At 43.4% G+C, this 27,244-nt stretch overlaps 1 protein-coding gene across 1 annotated transcript in view; it reads right to left on the reverse strand.

Moving 5' to 3' along the window:
- Positions 1–5,162: 5,162 nt before the first annotated feature.
- Positions 5,163–27,244, reverse strand: part of LOC311146499 (kinesin-1 heavy chain-like) — a 35,503-nt gene continuing 13,421 nt past the window's right edge. Inside the window, exons 2-24 of the mRNA XM_084183002.1 lie at positions 20,444–20,531; positions 20,026–20,204; positions 19,645–19,693; positions 17,993–18,048; positions 17,630–17,717; positions 16,916–17,040; positions 16,337–16,441; positions 15,873–16,018; positions 15,438–15,586; positions 14,599–14,786; positions 14,057–14,125; positions 13,682–13,888; positions 13,330–13,473; positions 12,956–13,144; positions 12,369–12,486; positions 12,154–12,209; positions 11,505–11,614; positions 10,742–10,843; positions 10,466–10,526; positions 10,080–10,256; positions 9,743–9,959; positions 9,274–9,409; positions 5,163–7,756 (exon numbers count right to left, since the gene is read on the reverse strand). Of these exons, the coding sequence (XP_084039128.1) occupies positions 7,741–7,756; positions 9,274–9,409; positions 9,743–9,959; positions 10,080–10,256; positions 10,466–10,526; positions 10,742–10,843; positions 11,505–11,614; positions 12,154–12,209; positions 12,369–12,486; positions 12,956–13,144; positions 13,330–13,473; positions 13,682–13,888; positions 14,057–14,125; positions 14,599–14,786; positions 15,438–15,586; positions 15,873–16,018; positions 16,337–16,441; positions 16,916–17,040; positions 17,630–17,717; positions 17,993–18,048; positions 19,645–19,693; positions 20,026–20,204; positions 20,444–20,531 (2,775 nt within the window). The 3' untranslated portion in view covers positions 5,163–7,740. The remainder of the gene's footprint in view (positions 7,757–9,273; positions 9,410–9,742; positions 9,960–10,079; positions 10,257–10,465; positions 10,527–10,741; positions 10,844–11,504; positions 11,615–12,153; positions 12,210–12,368; positions 12,487–12,955; positions 13,145–13,329; positions 13,474–13,681; positions 13,889–14,056; positions 14,126–14,598; positions 14,787–15,437; positions 15,587–15,872; positions 16,019–16,336; positions 16,442–16,915; positions 17,041–17,629; positions 17,718–17,992; positions 18,049–19,644; positions 19,694–20,025; positions 20,205–20,443; positions 20,532–27,244) is intronic.

Genomic DNA, 27,244 nt, shown 5'->3' on the forward strand with positions numbered 1-27,244 from the left:
AAGTCCACCTGTGTGCAATCTAAGTGTCACATGATCTCAGTACATGTATATACACACACCTGTTCTGAAAGGCCCCAGAGTCTGCAACACCACTAAGCAAGGGGCACCACCAAGCAAGCGGCACCATGAAGACCAAGGAGCTCTCCAAACAGGTCAGGGACAAAGTTGTGGAGAAGTACAGATCAGGGTTGGGTTATAAAAACATATCAGAAACTTTGAACATCCACGGAGCACCATTAAATCCATTATTACAAAATGGAAAGAATATGGCACCACAACAAACCCGCCAAGAGAGGGCCGCCCACCAAAACTCACGGACCAGGCAAGGAGGGCATTAATCAGAGAGGCAACAAAGAGAACAAAGATAATCCTGAAGGAACTGCAAAGCTCCACAGCAGAGATTGGAGTATCTGTCCTTAGGACCACTTTAAGCCGTACACTCCACAGAACTGGGCTTTACGGAAGAGTGGCCAGAAAAAAGCCATTGCTTAAAGAAAAAAATAAGCAAACACATTTGGTGTTCACCAAAAGGCATGTGGGAGACTTCCCAAACATATGGAAAAAGGTACTCTGGTCAGATGAGACTAAAATTGAACTTTTTGGCCATCAAGGAAAATGCTATGTCTGGCACAAACCCAACACCTTTCATCACCCGAGAACACCATGTTTTTTTATTGGCAGGGACTGGGAAACTGGTCAGAATTGAAGGAATGATGGATGGCGCTAAATACAGGGACATTTTTGAGGGAAACCTGTTTCAGTCTTCCAGAGATTTGAGACTGGGACAGAGGTTCACCTTCCAACAGGACAATGACCCTAAGCATACTGCTAAAACAACACTTAACCCTAACCCCTAGCCTATCTAACGTTAGCCAGCTAGATAACGTTAGCCAGCTAGATAACATTAGCCAGCTAGATAACGTTAGCCACCTAGCTGACGTTAGCCACCTAGTTAGAACTCATAACACATATGTTTTGCAAATTCATAACACATTGTACATTTAGCAAATTCGTAATATATTGTACGTTTTACAAATTCTTTACATATAATACGAAATTAGTTATGACATTTACAAATTAATACATACCATATGAAACGTAACATATCATACTAAATGGGTGTCTCAGTTTTATGTACAGAATAATATGAAATGCGTAAAACTGACTATCCTACCGATCCTTGACTTCGGCGATGTCATTTACAAAATAGCCTCCAACACTCTACTCTCTACCGTTCTACCTAATTTCTACCAGCATGTTAAATGTGCAACCAGAGGGAAAAAAACTCTAGACCACCTTTACTCCACACACAGAGACGCATACAAAGCTCTCCCTCGCCCTCCATTTGGCAAATCTGACCATAACTCTATCCTCCTGATTCCTGCTTATAAGCAAAAACTGAAGCAGGAAGCACCAGTGATTCGGTTAATAAAAAAGTGGTCAGATGACGCAGATGCTAAGCTACAGGACTGTTTTGCTAGCACAGACTGGAACATGTTCCGGGATTCTTCAGACAGCATTGAGGAGTACACCACATCAGTCACTGGCTTCATCAATAAGTGCATCGATGATGTCGTCCCAACAGTGACCGTACGTACATACCCCAACCAGAAGCCATGGATTACAGGAAACATCCGCACTGAGCTAAAGGGTAGAGCTGCCGCTTTCAAGGAACGGGACTCTAACCCGGACGCTTATAAGAAATCCCGCTATGACCTCCGACGAACCATCAAACAGGCAAAGAGTCAATACAGGTCTAAGATTGAATCATACTACACTGGCTCTGACGCTCGTCGGATGTGGCAGGGCTTGAAAACTATTACAGACTACAAAGGGAAGCACAGCCGCGAGCTGCCCAGTGACACAAGCCTACCAGACGAGCTAAACCACTTCTATGCTCGCTTCGAGGCAAGCAACACTGAAGCATGCATGAGAGCACCAGCTGTTCCGGATGACTATGTGATCACGCTCTCCGTAGCCGATGTGAGTAAGACTTTTAAGCAGGTCAACATTCACAAGGCCGCAGGGCCAGACGGATTACCAGGACGTGTACTCCAAGCATGTGCTGACCAACTGGCAAGTGTCTTCACTGACATTTTCAACATGTCCCTGACTGAGTCTGTAATACCAACATGTTTCAAGCAGACCACCATAGTCCCCGTGCCCAAGAACTCTAAAATAACCTGCCTAAATGACTACCGACCCGTAGCACTGATGTCTGTAGCCATGAAGTGCTTTGAAAGACTGGTCATGGCTCACATCAACAGCATAATCCCAGAAACCCTAGACCCACTCCAATTTGCATACCGCCCCAACAGATCCACAGATGATGCAATCTCTATCGCACTCCACACTGCCCTTTCCCACCTGGACAAGAGGAACACCTACGTGAGAATGCTATTCATTGACTACAGCTCAGCATTCAACACCATAGTGCCCTCTAAGCTCATCACTAAGCTAAGGATCCTGGGACTAAACACCTCCCTCTGCAACTGGATCCTGGACTTCCTGACGGGCCGCCCCCAGGTGGTAAGGGTAGGTAACAACACATCTGCCACACTGATCCTCAACACGGGGGCCCCTCAGGGGTGCGTGCTCAGTCCCCTCCTGTACTCTCTGTTCACCCATGACTGCATGGCCAGACACGACTCCAACACCATCATTAAGTTTGCCGACGACACAACAGTGGTAGGCCTGATCACCGACAACGATGAGACAGCCTATAGGGAGGAGGTCAGAGATCTGGCCGTGTGGTGCCAGGACAACAACCTCTCCCTCAACGTGACCAAGACAAAGGAGATGATTGTGGACTACAGGAAAAAAAAGAGGACTGAGCACGCCCCCATTCTCATCGACGGGGCTGTAGTGGAACAGGTTGAGAGCTTCAAGTTCCTTGGTGTCCACATCACCAACGAACTATCATGGTCCAAACACACCAAGACAGTCGTGAAGAGGGCACGACAAAGCCTATTCCCCCTCAGGAGACTAAAAAGATTTGTCATGGGTCCTCAGATCCTCAAAAAATTCTACAGCTGCACCATCGAGAGCATCCTGACTGGTTGCATCACCGCCTGGTATGGCAACTGCTTGGCCTCTGACCGCAAGGCACTACAGAGGGTAGTGCGTACGGCCCAGTACATCACTGGGGCAAAGCTCCCTGCCATCCAGGACCTCTATACCAGGCGGTGTCAGAGGAAGGCCCTCAAAATTGTCAAAGACTCCAGCCACCCTAGTCATAGACTGTTCTCTCTGCTACCGCACGGCAAGCGGTACCGGAGTGCCAAGTCTAGGTCCAAAAGACTTCTCAACAGCTTCTACCCCCAAGCCATAAGATTCCTGAACAGCTAATCATGGCTACCCGGACTATTTGCACTGCCCCCCCACCCCATCCTTTTTACGCTGCTGCTACTCTGTTAAGTATTTATGCATAGTCACTTTAACTCTACCCACATGTACATATTACCTCAACTACCTCAACTAGCCGGTGCCCCCGCACATTGACTCTGCAACGGTACCCCCCTGTATATATAGCCTCCCTACTGTCACTTTATTTTACTGTATATATAGCCTCCCTACTGTCACTTTATTTTACTTCTGCTCTTTTTTTTTCTCAACACTTTTTTTGTTGTTGTTTTATTCTTACTTTTTTTGTTTAAAATAAATGCACTGTTGGTTAAGGGCTGTAAGTAAGCATTTCACTGTAATGTCTGCACCTGTTGTATTCGGCGCATGTGACCAATAAAATTTGATTTGATTTGATTTGATTTGATTGGATGTAGTCTATCACAGTGCCATCCGTTTTGTCACCAAAGCCCCATATACTACCCACCACTGTGACCTGTACGCTCTTGTTGGCTGGTCCTCACTACATATTCGTCGCCAAACCCACTGGCTCCAGGCCATCTATAAATCACTGCTAGGCAAATCCCTGCCCTATCTTAGCTCATTGGTCACCATAGCAACACCCACCCGTAGTATGCGCTCCAGCAGGTATATCTAACTGGTCATCCCCAAAGCCAACACCTCCCTTGGCCGCCATTCCTTCCAGTTCTCTGCTGCCAATGACTGGAACGAATTGCAAAAATCTCTGAAGCTGGAGACTCTTATCTCCCTCACTAACTTTAAGCATCAGTTGTCAGAGCACCTTACCGATCACTGCACCTGTACACAGCCCATCTGAAATTAGCCCACCCAACTACCTCATCCCCATATTGTTATTTATTTTGCTCATTTGCACCCCAGTATCTCTATTTACACATCTCTTGCACATCTATCATTCCAGTGTTAATACTAATTGTAATTATTTTGCACTATAGCCTATTTATTGCCTTACCTCCATAACTTGCTACATTTGCACACACTGTATATATATCTTCTGTTGTATTGTTGACTTTGTTTTACCCCATATGTAACTCTGTGTTGTTGTTTTTATCGCACTGCTTTGCTTTATCTTGGCCAGGTCGCAGTTGTAAATGAGAACTTGTTCTCAACTGGCTTACCTGGTTAAATAAAGGTGAAATAAAATAAACAAATAAAAAAGGTTGGTGGTCACTGCAGTAATGTCAAGTGTGGCTACAGCAGACTCATAAAGCAACTGTATACAGTACTGTTCACACAGTATATAGTATATCAGATATCAATATTTATTGCCTGATTCTTTTCATTGTCACATGCGATAATGAATTTTGACACTATCTGTCTATCTATCAATCAAGGTTACACCCCATTACAACTGAAATGTATGGTGGCATTCAAAAATGGTTGGTAGAGGTAGACAATGGTACACGTCACAAATAATTTCTTAGTGGTATGAACAATATACTATATATTATATTTTTTTCTGGTCAGGTTACTTTTAGCATTTTTGAACCAGTCAATATAAGACACAATAGAATCTTGATCCCTTCAACAGGGCCGGCTCTAGTGGGGGTGCAGGGCAGGGCAGGGCAGGGAAGGGCAGGGCAGGGCAGGGCAGGGCATTTCCCTCCCAAACATTCATGTTGCCCGCCCAAATGATTACGCTGAAGTCATATTAGCTCAGAAACAGCCAACAAATTTCTGCTGCCCACCCAGAATTATCATCCTAGAACTTGCCATGCACTTCCATAAGAAAGTTTTAATGAGACCGAACGAGTCAAGCACAGAATTAGACTGACACCAGGTAGGTTCTCATATTTAATCACACATACATTTACATCATGCAGTCAATCCAAAATGGTGATATCATTAAACCTTTAACATCCCCTCCACCTCCTCCAATGAGAGTGCTGCGATTGTCCCCCAGTTCTCTATGGGTCCGTCCCAAATTGCACCCTATTCCCTATGTAGTCAAAAGTAGTGCACTACATAGGGAATAGGGTGCCATTTAGTACGTAGCCTAGGAATGATCCAGTACCTTTTTCCATTGATGGAATCCTTATCTGTCAATTAGAAATGTAAGTAACTATTACACAGTAATAAAATAGTGGCTACGCTTTTCTTGAGAATCAATGCAAACAAATGAATTTGGTAAACATCATGGACAAATGGTAGTTGTTCTTTTTCTGTACTTTCCCATTTCATATCCATTAAATTGATGGAGTACAGTGGAACCCTGGCAGGTAAGGATAGGGTACTATGCACTTTGGAGACGATGTTGCAAAGCATTTACTGTTCTAAAGGTTACACAGAGGAAAACTTGATAGACTTATCCTGTCAAAGGAATAGGCTACCTACCTCTCCCAAAATAGCCTCTAATAACAGAAAATTATGGTTTACACCCCCATAAATTACCACAAATTGGAGTATTTTCTAACCCAGTTTAAGGTTTAAACTTTACACTAAGCGCAGGAGTATATGGAGAAGAATTCTGAAGTGCTATCTGTCAATTTTATGTCAAATCCTTCCAAGACAACAAACGTTCATAACCTAAAACACCAACACCTTATCGTGGCTGCAGACTATTAAAAAGACTCAACCCTGGTCACACCTAACAATATTTCGTTGATATATAATAATTGTACTCACAAGATGTCAGTGTTTTTGTTTTATGCTGGGCTACAAATCACAGCAACATCTTAGCAAATGCTTCAGAGTTTACACAACATGACATAAAAACAAGGGTTGGAGAGACATTTTACTCACATAAGAAAAGATAATTGAAGGAGATTCGGGAAGAAAACAACAAAGGCAAGACAAGAAGTGTAAAATGTATAAAGTCCTTGGCTCCCGACTACAAAATGGATGAATATTAAACCACTTCCCAAGATGCACTGCTTTAGGATGGGCTGCATCTGAAATGGCACCGTATTCACTATGTCGTTTTGACCAGGGCCCATTGGGCTGTGCCATTTCGGACCTAGACTAGTTTACCAGCGGACTGAACCCGACCAATCTCCTTCCTAGCCGAAGGCCCCCTGCTCATCTAACTGGCTGATCAGTGGCAAGGGCGAGCCAATCAAACACTGCCCTCCAACATTCCAACCAATACAGATCAGATATGCTTGTCAAGCTAGGGAACAGTGAGACAGATACACAACTACACCAATCCACAATAAGATTACATGTGCACTTCACCCGACTCAACCAAAAGAGGGTGATTTTGGAAAAGTCAGAGCCTGCCTTATATCGATTCCCAATATGAATTTAAACAGAGGCTCCCCTAGATGTATTTACTCCACTCGTCTTGACATTACTGGGGGTGGGGGGACCGAAAGGAGCCCATTGACAAAAGTACTATAAACAGTTAATTTACAAATAACATTTTAAAAACAACCACCAGCCAATATCCTTGGTTTGTTTAGAGGAGGTCAGGACAAAGGTGGTGAGTGGATGAGAGGACCTAGCTAGCTATAACAGGACAGGAGTGGGTGTGCCATCTGTGTTCCAATGTGCAGATAGATAAATAACATCCAAGCATAACACCGCATTTAAAACCGTTGAAGAAGTAAAAATATAGGGTGTCATTTGGGATGCAAGCCATGAAAGCTCGCTCCTGATCAGACTCCTCTTTCCTTCTCACATCTGTTTAATGTAGTCACCACACCAGTTTGTGTCACTTTATTAATAATAATAAAAACAATGGCCACCAAAGGTACTCTGTATTTAAATAAATCTAAATCGCACCTCTTGGCATTTCAAATCCAAAACACATCTTATGGAAGCATGTGCAGTGCCATATTACATATGTACAACAGGACAGTAGTGCTCAAAATGCCATCTATTCGGTTCAAACCTTTTAAGAAGCTTGTAAAATCTATTCATAGAAAGAGTGTGGTACAACCAGTAGAATAATAATGAAATGTACTGTACAAGAGATTAGCCTAAGAATGTTTGTGGTATCAAGGACCAACATATATATTTATTTTGTTTCAGTCGGCTTCTTTTTTTTTCTCATCTCTTTTGAAATCCCGGTTACCGTACATTCACATTGGCACAGTGCAGACTAAACCTTAAGACATCAAAGATGACAAACAAAACTACAAATTCAAGTCAAATGTAGTTCATTGCGCCATGACTGTACTCTGCAGTTGGTGGATGTCTTGTTCTGTGTTTTGTTTTGTATATTAAATTAATTTAGTCGTCGTCGTTGCTTTTTTCCAGAGAGAGGAAACATGAAGGTAGGTGGATCTGTACAGGCCAGGAATATTTATATATTTATATTAAAACTCCTCACTCTCTCTAATATATAGCCTGCAGGGAGCCAATGGCTGTAATGGAATGACAGGTTGCCAGGGTGATATCCATCTGCATCTTCTGTGGTCATGTCCCCTCCAGTCTTCAAACGATTCAGATGCGAGAGGAAGAGAGAGAGGGGAGGTGGGGAGAAGAGGGAGGGCTGTTAGTCTTACCAGACATGGGTGACATCCACTAACACAAAGTGTTACTGGCATCTTCCTAGAGAGAAATAATCTGGCATGTTAGATGTACATGTGGTAATAAGATTTTAGAAAACATTAGCAGGGGTTGGCAAAAAAACAAACATGACATATCAGAGGATCCTTGCTAGCCACCAGGAAAGTCAAGGCCATTCAACCACAAAGCAGTCTTCAGAGCTCTACTATTTAGAATCTATTAACACAGGTCAATTATAAAGACAGTAGAAAATCGACCCATTAAAAACTCCCAAGCCCCATGCAAGTGAGTTGCCTCTCAAACAGGCCCATTCATACTAAGTGTGTTATGGGCATCATCCCTGCCTCCTCCTGCCATAGAGTGACATGTCCGTCTCACCTGTGTATCAGCTCCTGTCTCTACTCTAGAATGGTGTAGCAAACAAAAAACATCCAGTCAGCGGCAGTCTTTTGGGCGAAAATAGCTCGTTGATGAGAGGTCGAAGGAGAATGGCAAGAATTCTACAATAATAATAATAATAATAATAATAATATGCCATTTAGCAGACGCTTTTATCCAAAGCGACTTACAGTCATGCGTGCATATATTTTTGTGTATGGGTGGTCCCGGGGATCGAACCCACTACCTTGGCGTTACAAGCGCCGTGCTCTACCAGTTGAGCTACAGAGGACCACGGGCGGGCCACAAACAGGCAAATAACAGCGCAGTACCACAGTGGTGTGCAGAACGGCATCTCGGAACGCACAACTCGTCGGTCCTTGTCACGGATGGGCTATTGCAGCAGACGACCACACCGGGTTCCACTCCTATCAGCTAAAAACAAGAAGAAGCGGCTCCAGTGGGCACGCGATCACCAACACTGGACAATTGAGGAGTGGAAAAACGTTGCCTGGTCCGACGAATCCCAGTTCCTGTTGCGTCATGCTGATGGCAGAGTCAGGATTTGGCTTAAGCAGCATGGGACCATGGTACCATCCTGCCTGGTGTCAACGGTACAGGCTGGTGGCGGTGGTGTAATAGTGTGGGGAATGTTTTCCTGGCACACGTTAGGTCCCTTGATACCAATTCAGCAACGTTTCCATGCCCCGAAGAATTCAGGCTGTTCTGGAGGCAAAGGGGGGTCCGACCCGGTACTAGATGGGTGTACCATTTAAAATACACTTTTATACAAGCAACTTACAGTAGTGCTTGCATACATTTTTGTATGGGGGGCACCAGTGGGAACCAAACCCACGATCCTGCCATTGATTGCAAGCACCATGGTCTACCAACTGAGCCACACAGGCCCTACACATTACAACACTGCATCAACTCTTTTAGACATATGGGAGAAGTCGAAAGGATCACCATGTTGGGAGTTATGGATCCAGGATCAAACTTGTGTTTCTCATCATATTCTACAGAATATTTTTCCCATTGAGGCAGTAGTCAGTCACTCACTTCTTGTCTGGCTTCATGCCTCCCCCTCCCCTGATGGCCACGGTCTGGCTGTTCTGGTAGAAACCCCCTCCGCTGCGGTTCACGTTGGGGTGGGTGGGAGACGCCACTGGAGGATGGCCAGGACGAATGGGTTTGGCTGTGGAGGGGGGCAGAGGAACACAACAGTTTAGGAACGGCATCCATTTCTATACTGAATAACGTTTGTGTTCAAAGTTCAAGGATCAAGTTTATTTTGCCATTTGTAGGTATTGGAATACATTTTTGCTATGTGTTTTGTTATGAACTGAAAAACAAAAACATAAGTCATACAAAAGACAGTCAATGTAAAAGCAGTACACAAAAATATAGGCTAGAGGAACTGTTTAGGAATGGCATCCATTAACATACATGCATGCATACTGCATATCCAACCATACATTAACCACCAGGATTACAGCATGCAGTGTTTGTGTCTTCCCTCTCTCCTCACCGATCTGAGCGGAGTGGCCCCTCCTGGCCATGTTCTTGGCCCTGACGGCATCTTTGATGCGGTCCACCTCCTGTTGGTAGCGTTTGCGGTCGCGTGCGGCGTTCTCTTTGGCCTCCTTCAGCGCCGACTCCAGGGCCTTGACCCGCTCAGCCGTAGCACGCAGACGCTTCTCCAGTTTAGGAAGCTCACAGCGCAGGTCTGCATTATCACGGACCAGCTGAGAGAGAGTGAGAGAGAGAGAAAAGTTTGGCAAATTAGCCATCTCCAAAAGCACTAGAGTATGGTATGATTTCAGTGTGTTTGGGTCTTTTTGTTGGTTTCATAGTTGAGAACATACCTGTTTGTGAACCTTGGTAAGCTGCTCCAGGTTGTTCTCCAGAAAGGAGATCTTCTGTTTCTGAGCTGCGCTGCCTCCTGTGTCATCAGAGTCCATCTCGGCACTCTTCTTCACTCTGGTAGCCAGGTCCTGGACAAAGAGCTTCCTCAGGTTGTGCAGAGTCTGGAGCTCCTTGGTCTGGCGGAGTTGGGGAAGTGACAGAGAGGTTAAAGGTGAATCGAAACACTCACCTAAATTACCCTTATTTTTTGCAATTATTATTCATAGAAAGGCATAAAGATTCATGAAAAGAAAGAAGTTTGACTATAAAGGTTTATTAAAATGTACCTTTTAACTGCCCTTTAAGGGGAAAGCCGAAGAGCTGTTGTTATCTGTAGTCTACTCACCACTGTCTCCTCCAATCCCTTCAGGTCCTGTCTGGCCTGCTCTCTCCGGTCCTGCATCACCCTGCACAGCGCAACACACAGACGCATTAGCCACAGCTTGACTGCAGTAACATTGGACAAGTATAGTGCTAATCTAAGCTAACCAGCAGTGATAGCTTCTATAATGAGCATGTTATGTGGGCACTAGTGAACAACATCATTGGTATATATGCCGCACAGTAATTAGCGATCATATATTCTGAACATGCCCACTATCTGTAGGTGTATGTAGCGTACGTTAGCTCGTGAAGTTTGCGGCTCTTCTCTTGGTCGGTGGACTTGAGTTTCTCGTGTTCCACCCTGAGACGCTCCTGTTCCAGCATGATCTTCTGGTTCAGACTGGAACAAATCAAATCAAATTGTATTTGTCACATGCGCCGAATACAACAGGTGTACACCTTACCGTGAAATGCTTACTTAGAAGCCCTTAACCAAAAATGCAGAGTAAAATAACATTTGCTAAATAAACTAAAGTTTAAAAAAGTAACACAATAAAATAACAATAACGAGGCTATATACAGGGGGTACCGGTACCGAGTCAATGTGCGGGTGTACGGGTTAGTCGAGGTAATTGAGGTCATATGTAAATGTAGGTAGGGGTAAAGTGACTATGCATAGATAATAAACAGTGAGTAGCAGCGGTGTAAAAAGGGGGTCAATGCAAATAGTCCAGGTAGCCATTTTATAGCTTGGGGGTAGAAGCTGTTAAGGAGCCTTTTGGACCTAGACTTGGCGCTCCGGTACCGCTTGCTGTGCGGTAGCAGAGAGCACAGCCTATGACTTTGGTGGTTGGAGTCTTTGACCATTTTTAGGGCCTTCCTCTGACACCACCTGGTATAGAGGACCTGGATGGCAGGAAGCTTGGCCCCAGTGATGTAACACAACAACACCACCTTAGCACTGGAGACAGGAGACATTGTAGTTGCCTCAAATGGCGTATGGGACGTAACCACAGTAAACAGTGGACAGCGTGTGCATGGGGTTGCGTTTAGTCTCTTACTCCTGCAGTTCTGTGATGAGGTGCGCCTTCTTGTCCAGCTCATCTCTGAGGCTGCTGATCTGTTTCTGATGGGCCTCGCGGTGTCCAGCGATCTGTTTCTCCACAGCCTCCTGGGGATGACACAGAGGTCACGGGACACCAATCAACATCCGTAACATGTCATCATAGTAGGCAGTCGGACAAGTGGACTAGATTGGACAAGTAGGGACTAGTCAACTTTGTCATCTGGAATATATCATGACTTCTGGGTTGTGTCCCAACTGGCACCCTATTCCATATGTAGTGCACTACCTTTAACCAGAGCCTGGTCAAAAGTAGCAGACTAAACTCCACTCCATGGTGAAGGAAGTTTATGACTCCACCAACGGCGTGGAGCCGAGACCAGGTTTATGTGGAATCTATCTCCGACTAAGTCAATTCGCCCAAGGTCAAATACTTCAACAACAACAAAAAATTATGAAGCCTGGTCTCGGCTCCTCGCCATTGGTGAAGTACATCAGAAACTTCCTTCACCATGGAGTGGAGTTTAGTCCGCTAGGTCAAAAGTAGTGCACTATATAAGGTATAGGGTGCCATTTGGGTCGCAACACTGATCTGAAATGTAATTTGGAGTAATAAGCAGCCCTATGGTATGGACAAGACATCCTACCTTGACTTCATTGGCAGATTGGATCTCGTTCTCCTTCTCCATGGCGGTGACTTTCTCTGCAAAAGGGAAACATTTGACATTTGTCACTAGGTGGCACTATAGGCCTTACATCTGTTTTAGAGATGTTTTTAAGGAATGTAGTCCAATATGTGTTATCAGTGCATAGAGAGCAGCTGTGTGTGCAATAGCTGTAGCAGTGTGTGTGTGTGTTGTACCCTGGGCACTGATCTTCACTAGTTCTTCGCTCAGAGAGTCAACGTTCTCCTCCAGCTGTCTCTTCTTCTGCTCCACGTTCTGGAGGTACTCTGTCAGGGACTTGATCTTAGCCTCGTGCTGCATGGGGGGAGAGAGATGGAGACTGTTATTTACACAAGGGGGTTATGTGGATTACACATCTAGTGATTCTTTAGCAGGTCTCAGTTTGATGACTGTGTTCATGGGAGGAACAGGAGAGAGTAAGCCTGGTCCCAGATCTGTTTGTGCTTTGCCTTCTCCATTGTCATTGTCAAGCCAAACATCAGTGGAAGATTAGGTTGGTGAGAGTGATTATGGTATGGTGGCCAGGGTTGGGGCCAATTCCATTTCAATTCAGTCAATTCAGGAAGGGAATTGCGTTAGAATTGGACTTTCAGTTTACTTCCTGAATAGACTGAATTTAAAATGGAATTGACCGCAACCCTGATAGTGGCAGATTGAGGCTGTTGTGGAGTGTGTGGATCTAGAACTATGATGAGAGAAGCTGGCTAATACGCATAGAGATCCTTTAATAATGGGCTTTCTAAATGTAATGATATGGTAATACCTGTTGGATCCTTAGCTGACAGGCGGCCAGCTCCTGGTCATTCTCGTCCATCTTCCTGTTGCTCTCTGACTGGGTGCTCTCCAGCTGCTTACAGCGTTTCACCATGGTCCTCACCTCAGACTTCATCTTACTGATGTACAAACGAGCCACCGTAAAGTCCTCATCTATCAGACCACTGCCGTCGTGTTGCTAGGGGTGAGGGAGGTGATTTCGAGAGAGAAACAGAGAGAACAGAGAGAGAGAGAAAGGAGTCGGAGTAGTGTTCTCGTTTTATTCAGGTTTAGGAGAAAATGATTTTAAACATTTCGTTTAGTTGGCAATAAAATAATACCCATCTTTGGAGTGTCATGTGGTGATGTGTAATGTCCTTTTACCTTGATCTCGGTGCTGCCCACGGCGATGCCAATCTCTGCCAGGTCTTTCAGTAGTGATGACATCATCTCAGAGACCCTCTTCTTCTGGTGGTTGCTCATGTCCTTCAGTTTCTGCAGCTCAGAGTCAATGGACGTCAGGACGCTCTGGAGAGAGAAAGAGAAAAACATTTTAACATAAATATTTCCTAAATATTAGGGACAAAAAAGGGCTATGACTGACTTGTATAAAATATTTTGAGAATATATTGAAGCAACCAGGAAAAAATTACATGCAGGTCCTAGAAAGCATGACAATGAATAGGACACATATAGCTATCTTCATGAGCAGGGACAGTGGGTGACATTGTCTCACCGATTTCTGATTGAGCTCGTCGCTGAGCATCTCAAACTCCTTGGTCTTGTCCTCCACCTCCTGGCTCTTCTGGTCATAGTTAACAGCCAGCTCCTCCAATGCCTGCAGAACCTCCTTCACCTCATCCTTGGAAGCTTCGTTCTCAGCCTGCAGGCGGTTCAGCTCCGACTGCAGGTTATCATGGTCGCGCCGCGACGACACCAGCAGCTACAAATACAAACATGTTTTGAACCCATTCTATGATTCAATATGTAGTGCACTACTTTTGACCAGGGCCGACATAACCTTGAAACCCTTGACAGGCCATAGGGCTCTGGTTAAAAGTACTGCACTATATAGGGAATAGGGTGCCATTTGGGAAACAGACAAACTCACCTCCTCCTGGTCCAACATCTGCTGCTTGAGCTTCTCAGCTAGCTGGCTCTGCTGGTTGATCTCATCATCCTGGACACACAGAGAGAGGACATGGTTAGCATCACAATCATTTAAAACAGGGCTCAAACTGTATGTTGAAACGATCAAGTTTGTCTACATTTTCGCCTCCCTTTGAGCATCGTCTAACTTCAAAATGAGGTGGTTAACACCGAGTCCATGGCGGTGTTTGAGAGAATCTGCTGCACATAAACGTCAGAGCCTGCTCTCTGCACAGTACCCTCTCTGAATTCAACCATTGACTGTTCCACACTGTGGTCTCTATGACACTCAGCTCCATTCCTTCAACTTCTTGGCTGTTCTGTTCCTACAGGACAGGAGGTTCTGTGGCCGGTTTCACCACTGAGTTGAATCGAGGGTGCAATCGGCCCATAATGGAGATAGCCGTCAATGGCCCTGCCCATGCTGTCACAGAAGCGGCCATTGCAAAGATGAAAGATTAGCTTAGACACACACACACGCGCTCTGTGGCAGGTCTCTCTCACCTTATCGTCCAGCTGCTTGTAGAGCTTGGCCAGCTCCACCTCACACTTGTCCTTCTCTGCGTCAGTCAGACGGAGCTGGGGCATGTTGGGGGTGGAGGCAGGCTTGTCGTTGGGCACATTGTCCAGGGCCAGCACCTCAGCTTGGGCCTTCTCCTTGTCAAACTGCTCGTCCACCGGCACACTCTCACCTGCAGGGGGTAGCGTGGTCACACAGAAAGCTCAGACAGGAGTAGGATGAAGTTGCTTCTAGAAGCTGATCTTCGATCCGTTTTGCATTTTCCTCACTAATGGTTAAGGTTAGGATTGGTGGAGGGAAAGCTGATCCTAGATCTGTACCTAGGGGAAACTTTACCCCAGAGAGGTCAGACAGACACCCTGCTAGGCCTTTACTGTACAGCGCAGACCTAGTAGAACAGCAGGTCTTGTTCATTAAGGCATACCGTAGCGATACTGTTCGCAACAGAGTGTTTTTCTTCCGGTTTGCACCCATTAAACACGACCCAGGTTTGCATGGTCAATGTTTGTGCGTGCGTGCGTACATGTGTACGTTTGGTGTCGTGTTAGGGAGGGGGGATATTTGAATAATCTATGATGAATGGATTTGTTGATGAAGCTAGGGGGGGGAAGTGGAGTCTTTCCACTCAGAGCAAATGGTTTCCAGTGAAGTGATGAGATAGGCCCAAACCAGGGCTGCGACCCAAATGCACTACTTTTGACCAGAGCCCTATGGCCTGTCAAGGGTGTCAAGGTTATGTCGGCCCTGGTCAAAAGTAGTGCACTACATAGGTAATAGGATGCCATATGGCACTCAGCCCAGGTGAATGTCCTCTCCTCCTCACCGTTCCTCCAGCGGTTGAGCTCATTCTCCAGCCAGGTGATGGTGTTCCTCAGGGCCTTTCCCTTCTCCTTCTCCCTCTCATACTTCTTCTTCCACTGTTCTGCCGTCAGCTCCACGTTCACACACACCGTGTTCTTAATGGTCTTCGCTCTGGAAACATCACAAACAGGACCAAAGCATTACACCCTAATCTAATCCAGCCGCCCTGAATAGCTCACAAAATAGTGATTGTGGCAACTCATCGCGAATTGTTTATGTATTTTTTTCATATGATGTAAAACTCATCACCACACGTTTTGCTCTGTACTGAAAGTGCTCCATCTTGAAAATCTGACTGCTGACATGCACACTTTTTGGGGGATTGTATCAACAGTGGACTACTGAAAATATCGTTTTTGAGTGAACTATCCTTTTAAGAGCTAGTGAGTGAGCCCACCTCTGTCCAAACATGAGGGTGGACTTGGTCTCCGACTCGTTGTAGGCGGAGGGGGAGGCGCAGATGACGATGGTGGTCCTGCAGTTCCCCCCCAAAGAATCCTGAAGGATTCTGGTCATTTTACTGTCTCTGTACGGGATATAGCCCTGAAACAAAGCAGACCAAACAAACAAAGAAAATTCATTAAGAGAAACAACAATACAATTGCCTCCAGGTTGTTCAATTCTGAACAAAGAAACTAAACAAACCAATCTATGATTAAAATAAAAGGTGTAGAATTATACAACTTTGAATCAGCTTGAACCAAAACCTTGCCTTGAGGTACATGTATTTTGATCTCTTCAAGAATTGAGAATACTGTTGATGTGAGGTATTGGTCTTTAGTGAGTCTATGCGTCTTAGCACTGAATGAACACCAAACAAACTGCCAGTCATAATATCAGTCATAGTAGAGAAGTACTCACAGAGCCTTCAGCCAGTGCTGAAATGACATTGCCCAGTGATGACAGAGACTTGTTGATGTTCTTGGCCTCGTCCAACACGGCACCCTCTGCTCCTGTCTTGCTGACCTGGGAGGAAAGAGACAAACAGGGACCTTCTGGTAAGATGGAGGACTTGAACAGTAACACTTGCTTTGCAACAGAGTCCTTAACATTGCCTAACAATGACATTGCCTAACAATGTTTATCAGTCCTGATAATACCAAGATTAGGCAACTGGCAAAAATGGGGCAAAAATTAGGCTCACAAGATTAGGCAACTGGGAAAAGACAGATGGGCTATGTGCATTTGCACAGAAACGGAAATCTATTTTCCATTTCTACCATGCTGCAGAGAGGACTAAGTGTGAGAGAGTGCAGAAGAGAGAGAGAGAGACCGCTCTTGCCAGTACACCTTCATTAAGATGACGTATCGTTATCTGCCTCAGAGCTCATCAGAACGGGAAAGAGCAGTGTGCAGGGTCCTCTTTTCTTTTCTAATATGATTGTTTTATTCCCACGCACCTGCAACACGTTAACTCCGATGTGCAAGGGCTTTTCCTACCTTTTCACTTCCAGCCAGGTCGACGAGGTGGAGCTTGCCGCTGAGTTTCTGCTCTGTAGCAGTGTTCTCCTGCTTCACGTTGATCTGGAAGATACTGTGACTTCTGGAGCTGTGCTCATTCATATCTACAGCAAGACAACACATCTGGGATCAGCGCTGATCAAGCAGTTATATTAGTACACAAATAGACACAGGTTGCATCTCAAATGGCACCCCATTCCCTACATAGACCAGAGCCTACATAGACCAGAGCCCTCAAAAGTAGTGCACTATAAAGGGAATGAATATACACTCCAGACAGAGTGTATAATCATGTAGTCTGTGGCGCACTGGTTCTTATTATATACAGTAGATTGGTTCGATTTGATGGATGAGTCGGTTTCGGTAACCAGAGCTCTGACATGCGTGAGAATAGCCTGGATGCTAAATCTGTTTGTGTTCTCTTGCCAACTCCTTATGGAATAGTCATGCCATGTTTTGCGTGACAAGGAGTCAGTAAGAGAGCAGAAACAGATCTGGGACCAGGCTAGCATGAGAAAACATTGAGCACATTAAACCATTTCTTTTTTTTAGGGGGTAGATCAGCTTTAATATTGCAGATAGATTGTAACTTCCATCAATGTAATTGTCTGCGTCACTTCCAATCCTCCAAAGTAGTGCACTATAAAAGGAATAGGGTGCCATTTGGGATGCAAAATTGGTGCGGTCTCTTACTTGTAACTGCTACGTGTCTGTTAGATTTGCCTTCGTCGATGGTGTCCATGACTTCCTCTGGGCTGCAGACAAATCTCTCAGTGCATCCCTGTGGACAAGAAAAACCTATGATGTGACACAGGACCATCTTATAAATTCTAAATATAATAATAATAATAATAGCCATTTCAACAGGTGCTTTTATTCAGAGCGAAATGCACTAGTGTGTGCATACATATCTTCAGAGAATGTGTATTTTCATAGGGAATAGCTACATTAGCAAGGTCAGATGACACCATGTTTTTTGATCTTAGGTGGCTGCAGTCTAACTCTGTGACAGTTTACTGGGTGTTAGTTAGTTCATCCCTGGATTGGAAGACTCACCTTGACATAGGGAACTCTGTTTTTGTCTTCATGCACTGACAGGTTTGTCTTTGACACTGGAGAAGAGAGAAGGAAACATACAGCATGGTCAAGACTCTAGAATATTCTGGCTAGTTCTGTCTCCACAGCAGAAAGCCTGTCTTCTGCTTACAAATCGAGATTTAATTAGCCCAGTGGTCTCCAACAGGTCGATCGCAAGCTACCAGTAGCTCGTAGCCCATCTATGAGTAGCTCGCCAAACAATTCTGAAAGTATATGCAATTTTCACGTGTTCTACCGCAAACTATCATAAACAAATCGAAGAAGTATCAGATACCGCAAGCTCCCAGCTACTACCTAAAGAATGCAACATTGACATTATCCCACCCCTGGTTAACCACAATTAGCTTAAAAAGCCAAACCTAACACAATATATGCCAATTAATTTCCAGCAATATTGCCCGTCTGTCTGTGTGGTGCGAGCGTTTGCCTGTCACTCCGTGTGTAGCCAGTTGATGTGATAACCATCTTGTGTGTTGACAGAAATACTTTCCCCAAAACCTTCTCAATTAAATGTTAACTGCAAAGTAGGTTTACCTGGCAGTAAGTATATCATTTGTATCTGTTATTTGCAAACTTTGCTATGAAATTAGCAGCAGTGTCACTAGACCGGCACATTAGACGTGCCTTTCCTCACTCGCTAGATGTGCAATTAAAGGGGAATTACACAAAAAAATCTAAATGTGTGAGTGTTCTTCCAGACCTTTAAAATAAAATGGTATTCAAATGTGATGTAAGAATTGACATGGACTCAGAACATCCAATTTCGTTGCTTCTCTATGAACAATTGACATTATGAGTGAAAAAAATAATAATCTGAAAAGTGAGAATACAATTTTGAAAAATATAATAAATAATTTGGGTGAAAAAAATAGTTGTTTATTAACCATTATTTTACTAGGTATATTGACAGAAAACATAGTGCACTACTTTCTCTTGTACACTAAGGACCCAGGGAAGAGTTGCAGGGGAGAGGAGAAGAACGTGCCTATTTGAAAGCTAAAAAAAAAAAATGTTTAATTTTTAAAAAAGGAGCTCTCATGTTAGAAAAGGTTGGAGACCCCTGAATTAGCCATTTAAGTATCATTGACAGCATTTACACAGGCAAACTAATTCTGACTTGTTTCCACTAATTGATCTTTTGACCAATCAGATCAGCTCTTTTGCCAATAACTGGGGAAAAGTTCAGAATTGGGCTGCCTGTATAAACGAAGCCATAGCGTGTGTGAAGAAACCTCATGCTCAAACTGGGTGAGGAGAATTTACGTAATAGCAGATACAGCTACAGCATGTTTACGTAGCAATATGCAGACATTCTTTATTTTCAGTCAACATTTTCATTACAATATCAGTAACATTTCCACCCTTTTCCTGTTTCAACATGCAACATTTCATTAATCAGATCTGCTCTATGTAGCCTTTTAACAGATCGTTATGTAAACTAGCCAATTATCCACACTACTGTAGCATGGCCACGAGCCAAAAGGAGAGGCACGCTACACATTGTGTGTTCCAAATGGCACCCCATTCCCTATGTAGTACACAACTTTTGGTCAAAATTAGGGAATAGGGTGCTATTGGGACAGTCTGTGTTCACTCTGCCTGGGACATACCATCCAAGAGGTCCCGAATCTTGTCCAAGTAAATTTCAAAATATGAAACCTGGAAGAGAAGAGTCATCTCTTATTAGCTGGGATCCCACAGAGAGAAATCAATAGGTTTTAAAAACCTGCTAAGTGAAGTGATTCTACTGAGTGTCTTTGAACTAGCTATGGCAAGTCAAGGTTAGCAAGCTGCCTATGGAGAGTAGGAAGAGTTGTTCTAATTGGACAGAACAAATCTGCATCCCAAATGGCACCCTATTCCATACATAATGCACTACTTTTGACCAGAAACTATGGGCCCTGTCAAAAGTAGTGCACTATATAGGGAATAGGGTGCAATTTAGGACGCAAACAGGGGGATGTATTTGTAGAGTACTAACCAGTACTTACCTTGATATGGAACTCCAGGTTCTCGTCCATGGAGTAGATGTAATTAAAGATGTCCTGCACTATCCTGGGGATGATCCCCATTCCATCTGTGTCATGGAGGTTACCCTCCATCGTGTGTGTTTTGCCGGAAGACGTCTGTCCGTATGCAAATATTGTCCCATTGTACCCCTCCAGAACATCTGTAAGAAGAAGACTACTTTATTAATTCATACGAGACAGAAATGTGTCTTCTGTACTCAACCCCTCTCACAGAAATACACACAAAGAAACCAAATAGACAGCCTGATCATAAGGAAGTAGTCACTGCAAAGTTACTCCTCTTTCAGACCGGCTTTCTCCTCAGGTTTGTGCATTGACACATTAAGAAAACATCTACAGTAGGGAGAGTGTTCATAAACAATGAATGAGGAGAGCTCACCTTTGACAATCTTCTGGGCGCAGGCGTTATATACTTGCTCCTGTGTCGTATTCGGCTGGAACACTCTGTCAAACTGGAACGGTTTGCTCTGCGAGACAGAAAGAGAGAGAGAGAGAGAGAGAGAGAGAGAGAGAGAGAGAGGTTAGAGAATGAGTTTAACAACTTTTCTGTCTGACATTCAATTTAAACACAGCTTTAAAATCAAGATGAAACAAACAAAGTGTGCCACAGTAAGGGGCTATACCATGCAAAGTAGCTATCAAAAGGTATCAAACTGCTCTCACATGCACACACAAGATACACAGCTCTCTTCGACAGAAACAGCTAATTATAACCACCAATAAATACAACACCCCACCACACTGTTAAAACCACACCATGATCACCTCCACACACACACACACACACACACACACACACACACACACACACACACCCCCCCCCCCCCCCCCCCTATTACCTATATATACAGTAGTAATCTCGGTTAACCCAGAACTAAAATCATGCGTAATTTGGTCAGATCATTTATGTTTACGTAGTCTGTCCACAAGAGATAACCTATATAGTGCACTACTTTAGACCAGAGCTGGTCAAAGTAGTGTAATATATATGTTATAGGGTGCCATTTGGGATGCTTCCGCAGTATAGTGCTGTGGCTCTCGTCTCCCCACTGCGCCAGCTCTGAGCTTCAGCTCTGCAGCTCTGGCCTAATGAGCTAGGTAGCCTACATCCCATATGGCACCCTATTCCCTATATAGTGCTCTGGTAAAAAGTAGTGCACTATGTAGGGAATAAGGTGCTATTTTGGAGGAGAACTGTGCAGAGGGAGAAATCAAAGCACATACCATTCTAATGAGATGGCAATAATGGACATAAGAATAATGTGAATAAGTCAACCACAGAGGGCATTAAACTGATGTTATAGGCACTTTAGCGGTTCAGCATGAAAAACTGTATAAAGTGACTCAGAGTAGGAGTCCCAGTTCTGTCTGTTTAAAAACCTTCCTCTCTCCCCCTCCCAATCTACCAGATGGATATGAACCATTCACAGACACAGCCACCTCGGACTAGACCATTGGCCTGATCTGGCCGCAGACCAGATCGTCTCAGTGGCATCCCAGCAGTAATTATCAGGCTGAATGAAAACACCTAAATTGACTACAAAGTGTAAATAGGATAATTTTGGTCATAAAGCCAGTCCAAAACGGAGTTTTGTAAGTGAGTTCGTCACGACTTACTGGAGGGTTGGGTATGGATTACTTACATGCCCACTTTTGTCAATGATGCCCAATTGCCCAGCTGCCATGTGGACATTTGTAGTCAAGTCTGCATATGATATGGTCCAACGCATGCACATTTCGCTTGGCTAATAGGAGTGAAAATGGGCTTCCATAAAGTTGGTGCAAACTTCCAATGCATTTCAACAATATTGCCAGATGGCAAGGAATGGATTACATCCGACGCGGTCACTTCTGCTGCCTGTCAACCGTCAAACCACTGGTGTTGGTTAGTACGTTAGCTAAGTAGCTTGCTGGTCCTAGCTAACTAGTAGCTACTGTTGGTTATACAACATGATTTGATCATGCCAGCGAGCCAGGCTAGTTTATGATACCACAGATGAATGGGGAATGATACTCTAGCTAGTTAAATCTATCAAACTAACGTGTAATGTGATGTAGCATGTCAGAGGAAGATGTGCATAGCTCACGTTAGGTAGCTACCTTGCTAACAACAGCTAACTGTAGCCCATTGGCATTTAGGGTCAATACAGGGCAGGCACTTGGATACTAGCTTGCTAGCTAATAATAGGATGTAGCCAGCTTTCTTTCAATAATGTTTAAACTCAAACTGGCTAGCTAACAATAGCAATCTAGTCAATTCATTTAAACTCTGACAAAGATATAACTAACCCGGATTTTCAAGTTAGGTAGCTAGCAAGTTAGCATTCAGGGTTTTCATCTGCTAACCCCAAACAACATGCCTGTTCTCATCAAAGTTTGAGTATTTTGTAGGGCAAAAATAAATGGATGGTAGCAAAAATAAATGGATGGTCTACTACAAATTTAGCTCTGACAGCAAATAACAAAATGTATCAGCAAGCATTCAGCAACGTACACAGCTGGTTGCATACTAACGGCGTCAGCGTCATCTATTCTGCAACTTTACAGTCACTTTATTAGGATATAAATTACTTCCAAAGTAGAGAAAGTTATTTTTCTCGCTATATGTATATTGAGTGAAGATATTTTATTTCATTCACAGGCTACATAACAAACCGGTCCCGCTTCAGAGTAATGGAGGACACATGAATCAGGTTGGCCGCATTTGATCTGGTCAATGGTCAAAATACTATCTGTCCTGGAATTCACCTTACCACCACATACAATGTAATCAGTGCTGTGTGTATATGTGTGTCTTGTATGGTCATCAACTCTTCCTAATTTTTCTACAGATGGGCAGAAGAGATGCTTTTGAAATGGAGTCCTCTGACTGAAAGACAGGTTGATACTGAGACCTTGCACTCAGCATTACAATTATATAAGAAATTGATTACATGTTGTTGTCTCTTGTTATTATTGAATCGAATGGTACTATCAGTGGGTGGGGACCCTGTGTACTCTTCAAACATATCAGGGAACTCCTGTTTTATACGGGACAGGAAGGTATAATACTTGCACATTGTTATATTTGCAGAACACTTCTACAGTATTATGTGAACTATAGTGTATTCAACATGGAACTGTTACACTTGAAAGTTATCAAAACACTTTTTATAACTGTTTATAATATCTACATAAGTTCAGCAATTGCAAACTTCCCGTATTACTCTGTAGGCTACTGACCGATGCAAAGCTTCCTCCTTAGATTTGCAAAAGTTTAAGTTCAGCGGAGTCACTGACAAAAGAGAAAACACTAGGCCCAAGACGAGGTACTCGAGTTCTTCAACAAGTGGGAGCAGCGGCTCCTTCACTCGGCTCGGCAAAAAAAATTACACTGAGGATTTGAAGGCCGAGATTCTTGCTGCCCTCAGAGCGGACATTTAATCTATAGTCGGAACTCAAGGACGCGCTCAAGGAGGCGCTCAGTGAGGACTTTCATTTTATTAAGTTGGAGTTACAAGAAGTCAAGAATAAACTCGCAAAGCATACAGCAATGGCTCGTACCGAACTGGATACAGTTAAGAAAACTGTCTCCGACATGGAACCAGGCTTGTCAACATGCTCGGACGATTCGACTACGCTACAAACCATGGTTAAGAAGCTCTAAACAGATGTGGCTAGCCTTAAGGAACAATGCATACATTTACAAGGACATATGTGAAGATCCAATAATCAGGATCATGGGGGTGGCTGAGGACCCGGGCTCAAGTTCTACGTCATCGGTCTCAAAGTCATTGAAGGAAGCCCTCAAAATGGATAAAGATGTCCTTGTAGACCACTCACATAGGGGCTTTCAAGCAAGAAAGCCTGGCGGAAAACCTCGCGTCATTGTGGCTAAACTACACTACTATCAGGATTGTATTGATGTTCTTCGGCGTGCCAGAGAATTTGGCCCTCTTCGATGCAATGGAGCACCCATCTCGATCTTCCCAGACTATGCCCCCAGCGTTGCTCGTGACCGTGTCGCTTTCAACGATGTCAAGAGTCTGCTCCGTGGACGGACCGACATTCGGTATGGTGTGGCTTTCCTGCCTGGCTCCGTTTAACACACAACGGCACCGAGAAGGAGTACCAAGACCCCCATAAGGCGATGGCCTTCGTAAAGGTGAACATTCTACCTAGGTCGGACGAAGCAAATGGCTGAATGTTCACCTATTTGGCAAATGTGTTTACCACTGCAGACTCAGTCTTTCTTTTGTAGATACTGTATAGCGTTGCCAGTGGTATCAGTTGATATTGTTATTATTAGGTAAGTTAACGTTAGTGAACGTTGCTGGTACCATCGGCTGATGTTATTATTAGGTAACGTTAGTGCCTTAGTTCTGGTAAGTCAATTCTCCTTTTGTTTTAACATTTTAGTTTATTACCATGAAGCTGCTCATTTCTATTTCTCAATGGTACCTGTATCCATGGTAGATAAAGCACAGTTCTATTATTAGACATTACAATGTAATTTCTTTAATGACGTTGCTGCTAGTGGTATTGCTGTAAGATGTGATTTATACAAATGTTTTATACTTTCTTTTAAAACAGCCTAGTTTTGGGTTGTAAACAAGTATTTCTTATTCATTTATTATGCACAAGTTGTTTTAAATCCTTCACTATTTCAGCAGGACTCTCTACTATTTAGGTTTAGTGTTCCCCACTACAAGCACATCATGTGTGGATATCTTTGCGTGGGGATTAGCGGTGACCTTGTTCCATTAGGTGACCAGGGTGGGTTTTCTTTTTCATACCAGACTTTGTTTGTTTATGTTCTTTATTATTCTTCAACTTTTAGGTTTTTTATTTGCTATTTCGGGAAAAACGTTTAATGGATCAGTTGTTATTGTAATCTGGCATCTATCCTTTTCCCACCTGACTTTACATGGCTAGGCCTAATATCATGAGAGGGACAGCTGGTTGCTCGGTGACTTTTGCTAGCTGGAATGTTAAATCTTTAAAATCACCCAGTGAAACGTAGAAGGGTTCTTTCTCATTTAAAATCACCTTAAAAGTAGATATCGCCTTTCTTCAGGAGACACATCTCCGCACTTTTGACCACTCTCGTTTAAAAGGAGGGTGGATCGGTCAATCACATAACATATACAATTTTCATTCTAAAACTAGAGGAGCAGCCATTTTAATTAGTAAAAACATACCATTCGCAATGTCAATTGTAGAGGCAGACTCAGCAGGCCATTTAATTATTGTAGTAGGCAGATTGTATAATACACCTGTTATCTTGGCTAACATTTATGCACCAAACTGGGATAACAGTTCATTCTTCACCAATTTATTTTCTCGATTACGAAGTATGGACACACACTACCTATACTAGGTGGTGATATGAATTGTGTACTGTCGCCCAAATCTGGATCGTAGCTCTCCTAAGGTATCATCTTCATCAAAGACAGTATCCACAATTCAGCTATTTCTTAAGACATATCTGATGCGTGGCGTTTCCGCAATCCCACAGCTAGGGAGTATTATTTTTTCCTCGCCAGTTCATACGACCTTCTCACATATAGACTACTTTTTCCTAGACAATAGATTTCTGCCAATTATCACGGAGTGCGATTACCAAGCTATAGTCATTTCGGATCATTCTCCTCTTACTATGAAACTACTTACACCAAATATACAGCCTAATATCTCAAGCTTAATCAAACCCCTGGAATGTCTCCTACAACAGTTGGGAATCAATGAAGGCTTATCTAAAAGGCACAATTATTTCGTACAGCGCAAGATTAAGGAAGTGCATTATTCAATGCCTAGGGGAACTTACAAATAATATGGCATATTCACATTCTTCATCCGCAGATTTACCAAAACAACATTTGACACTTCAGACAGTTTGATCTTCTTTCAACTCGACAAGCTGAAAATCTAATTAATCAATCTCGATACAAAATTATGAACATGGAGAGAAAATCAGGGAAAAAGCTAGCACACCAGCTGCGTCAGAGAACCGCAAATCAAACCATACTGGAGTTAAAATAATAAATAAAAATAATATGCCATTTAGCAGACGCTTTTATCCAAAGCGACTTACAGTCATGCGTGCATACATTTTTTTTGTGTATGGGTGGTCCCGGGGATCGAACCCACTACCTTGGCGTTACAAGCGCCGTGCTCTACCAGCTGAGCTCGTTAACTTACGAGCTGGGTAACAAATGTATTGATCATTTAGAGGTCAATTCATGCTTTCATAACTTTTACTCACAATTATACGCGTCGGAATCTGCTGGTAATGCTACCTTACATGACACCTTCTTTGAGAACTTAGATATTTCTACAGTTTAACCTGAGATAGCTGCTGAATTAGAAGAACAGTTCTCTGTATAAGAGATTGTGTTGGCAATTAAATCTATGCAGTGTGGTAAATCCCCTGGACCCGACGGATTTCCAAGCGAATTCTTTAAAAAAAATCTCAGATCAACTCTCTCCTCTCTTGCTTTCCGTATTTGAGGAATCATTCTCCTCAAACTCTTTACCCTCAACAATGAGACAAGCATGTATTTCACTTATTATGAAAAAGGGAAAAGAAACTAGAGTGTGGTTCATATGTCAATTTCTTTACTGAATTGCGATGTAAAGATACTTTCTAAGATGATTGCCTGCCGTTTTGAGTCAGTCCTTCCGTCCATTATCTCTACAGATCAAACTGGTTTCATTAAAAATCGTCACTCTTTTTTCAACATCAGGCATCTTTATAATATACTTCATAATCCCTCATCATCTTACACTCCAGAGATACTGTTATCACTTGATGCTGAGAAGGCATTTGATCGGGTGGAGTGGGATTATCTATTTTATACTCTCAAACAATTTGGATTCGGTCCCAATTTTATGTCCTGGATCAAAGTCCTTTACTCCTCCCCTTTGGCTGCAGTGCGCACAAATAATAGCCTTTCATCCTATTTCGAACTTCAACATGGGACAAGACAGGGTTGTCCTCTATCCCCTCAGCTGTTTGCCATCACAATTGAGCCTTTAGCCATAGCAATACGTAATAACACCACTATCAATAGATATTCGAAGAGGGGGCTTAGAGAATAAAGTCTCACTCTGTGGATAACATGATATTATATACACTACCGTTCAAAAGTTTGGGGTCACTTAGAAATGTCCTTGTTTTCGAAAGAAAAGCAATTTTTTT

Source organism: Coregonus lavaretus, assembly GCF_964263955.1.
Source record: "Coregonus lavaretus genome assembly, chromosome: 19".
Taxonomy (NCBI): domain Eukaryota; kingdom Metazoa; phylum Chordata; class Actinopteri; order Salmoniformes; family Salmonidae; genus Coregonus; species Coregonus lavaretus.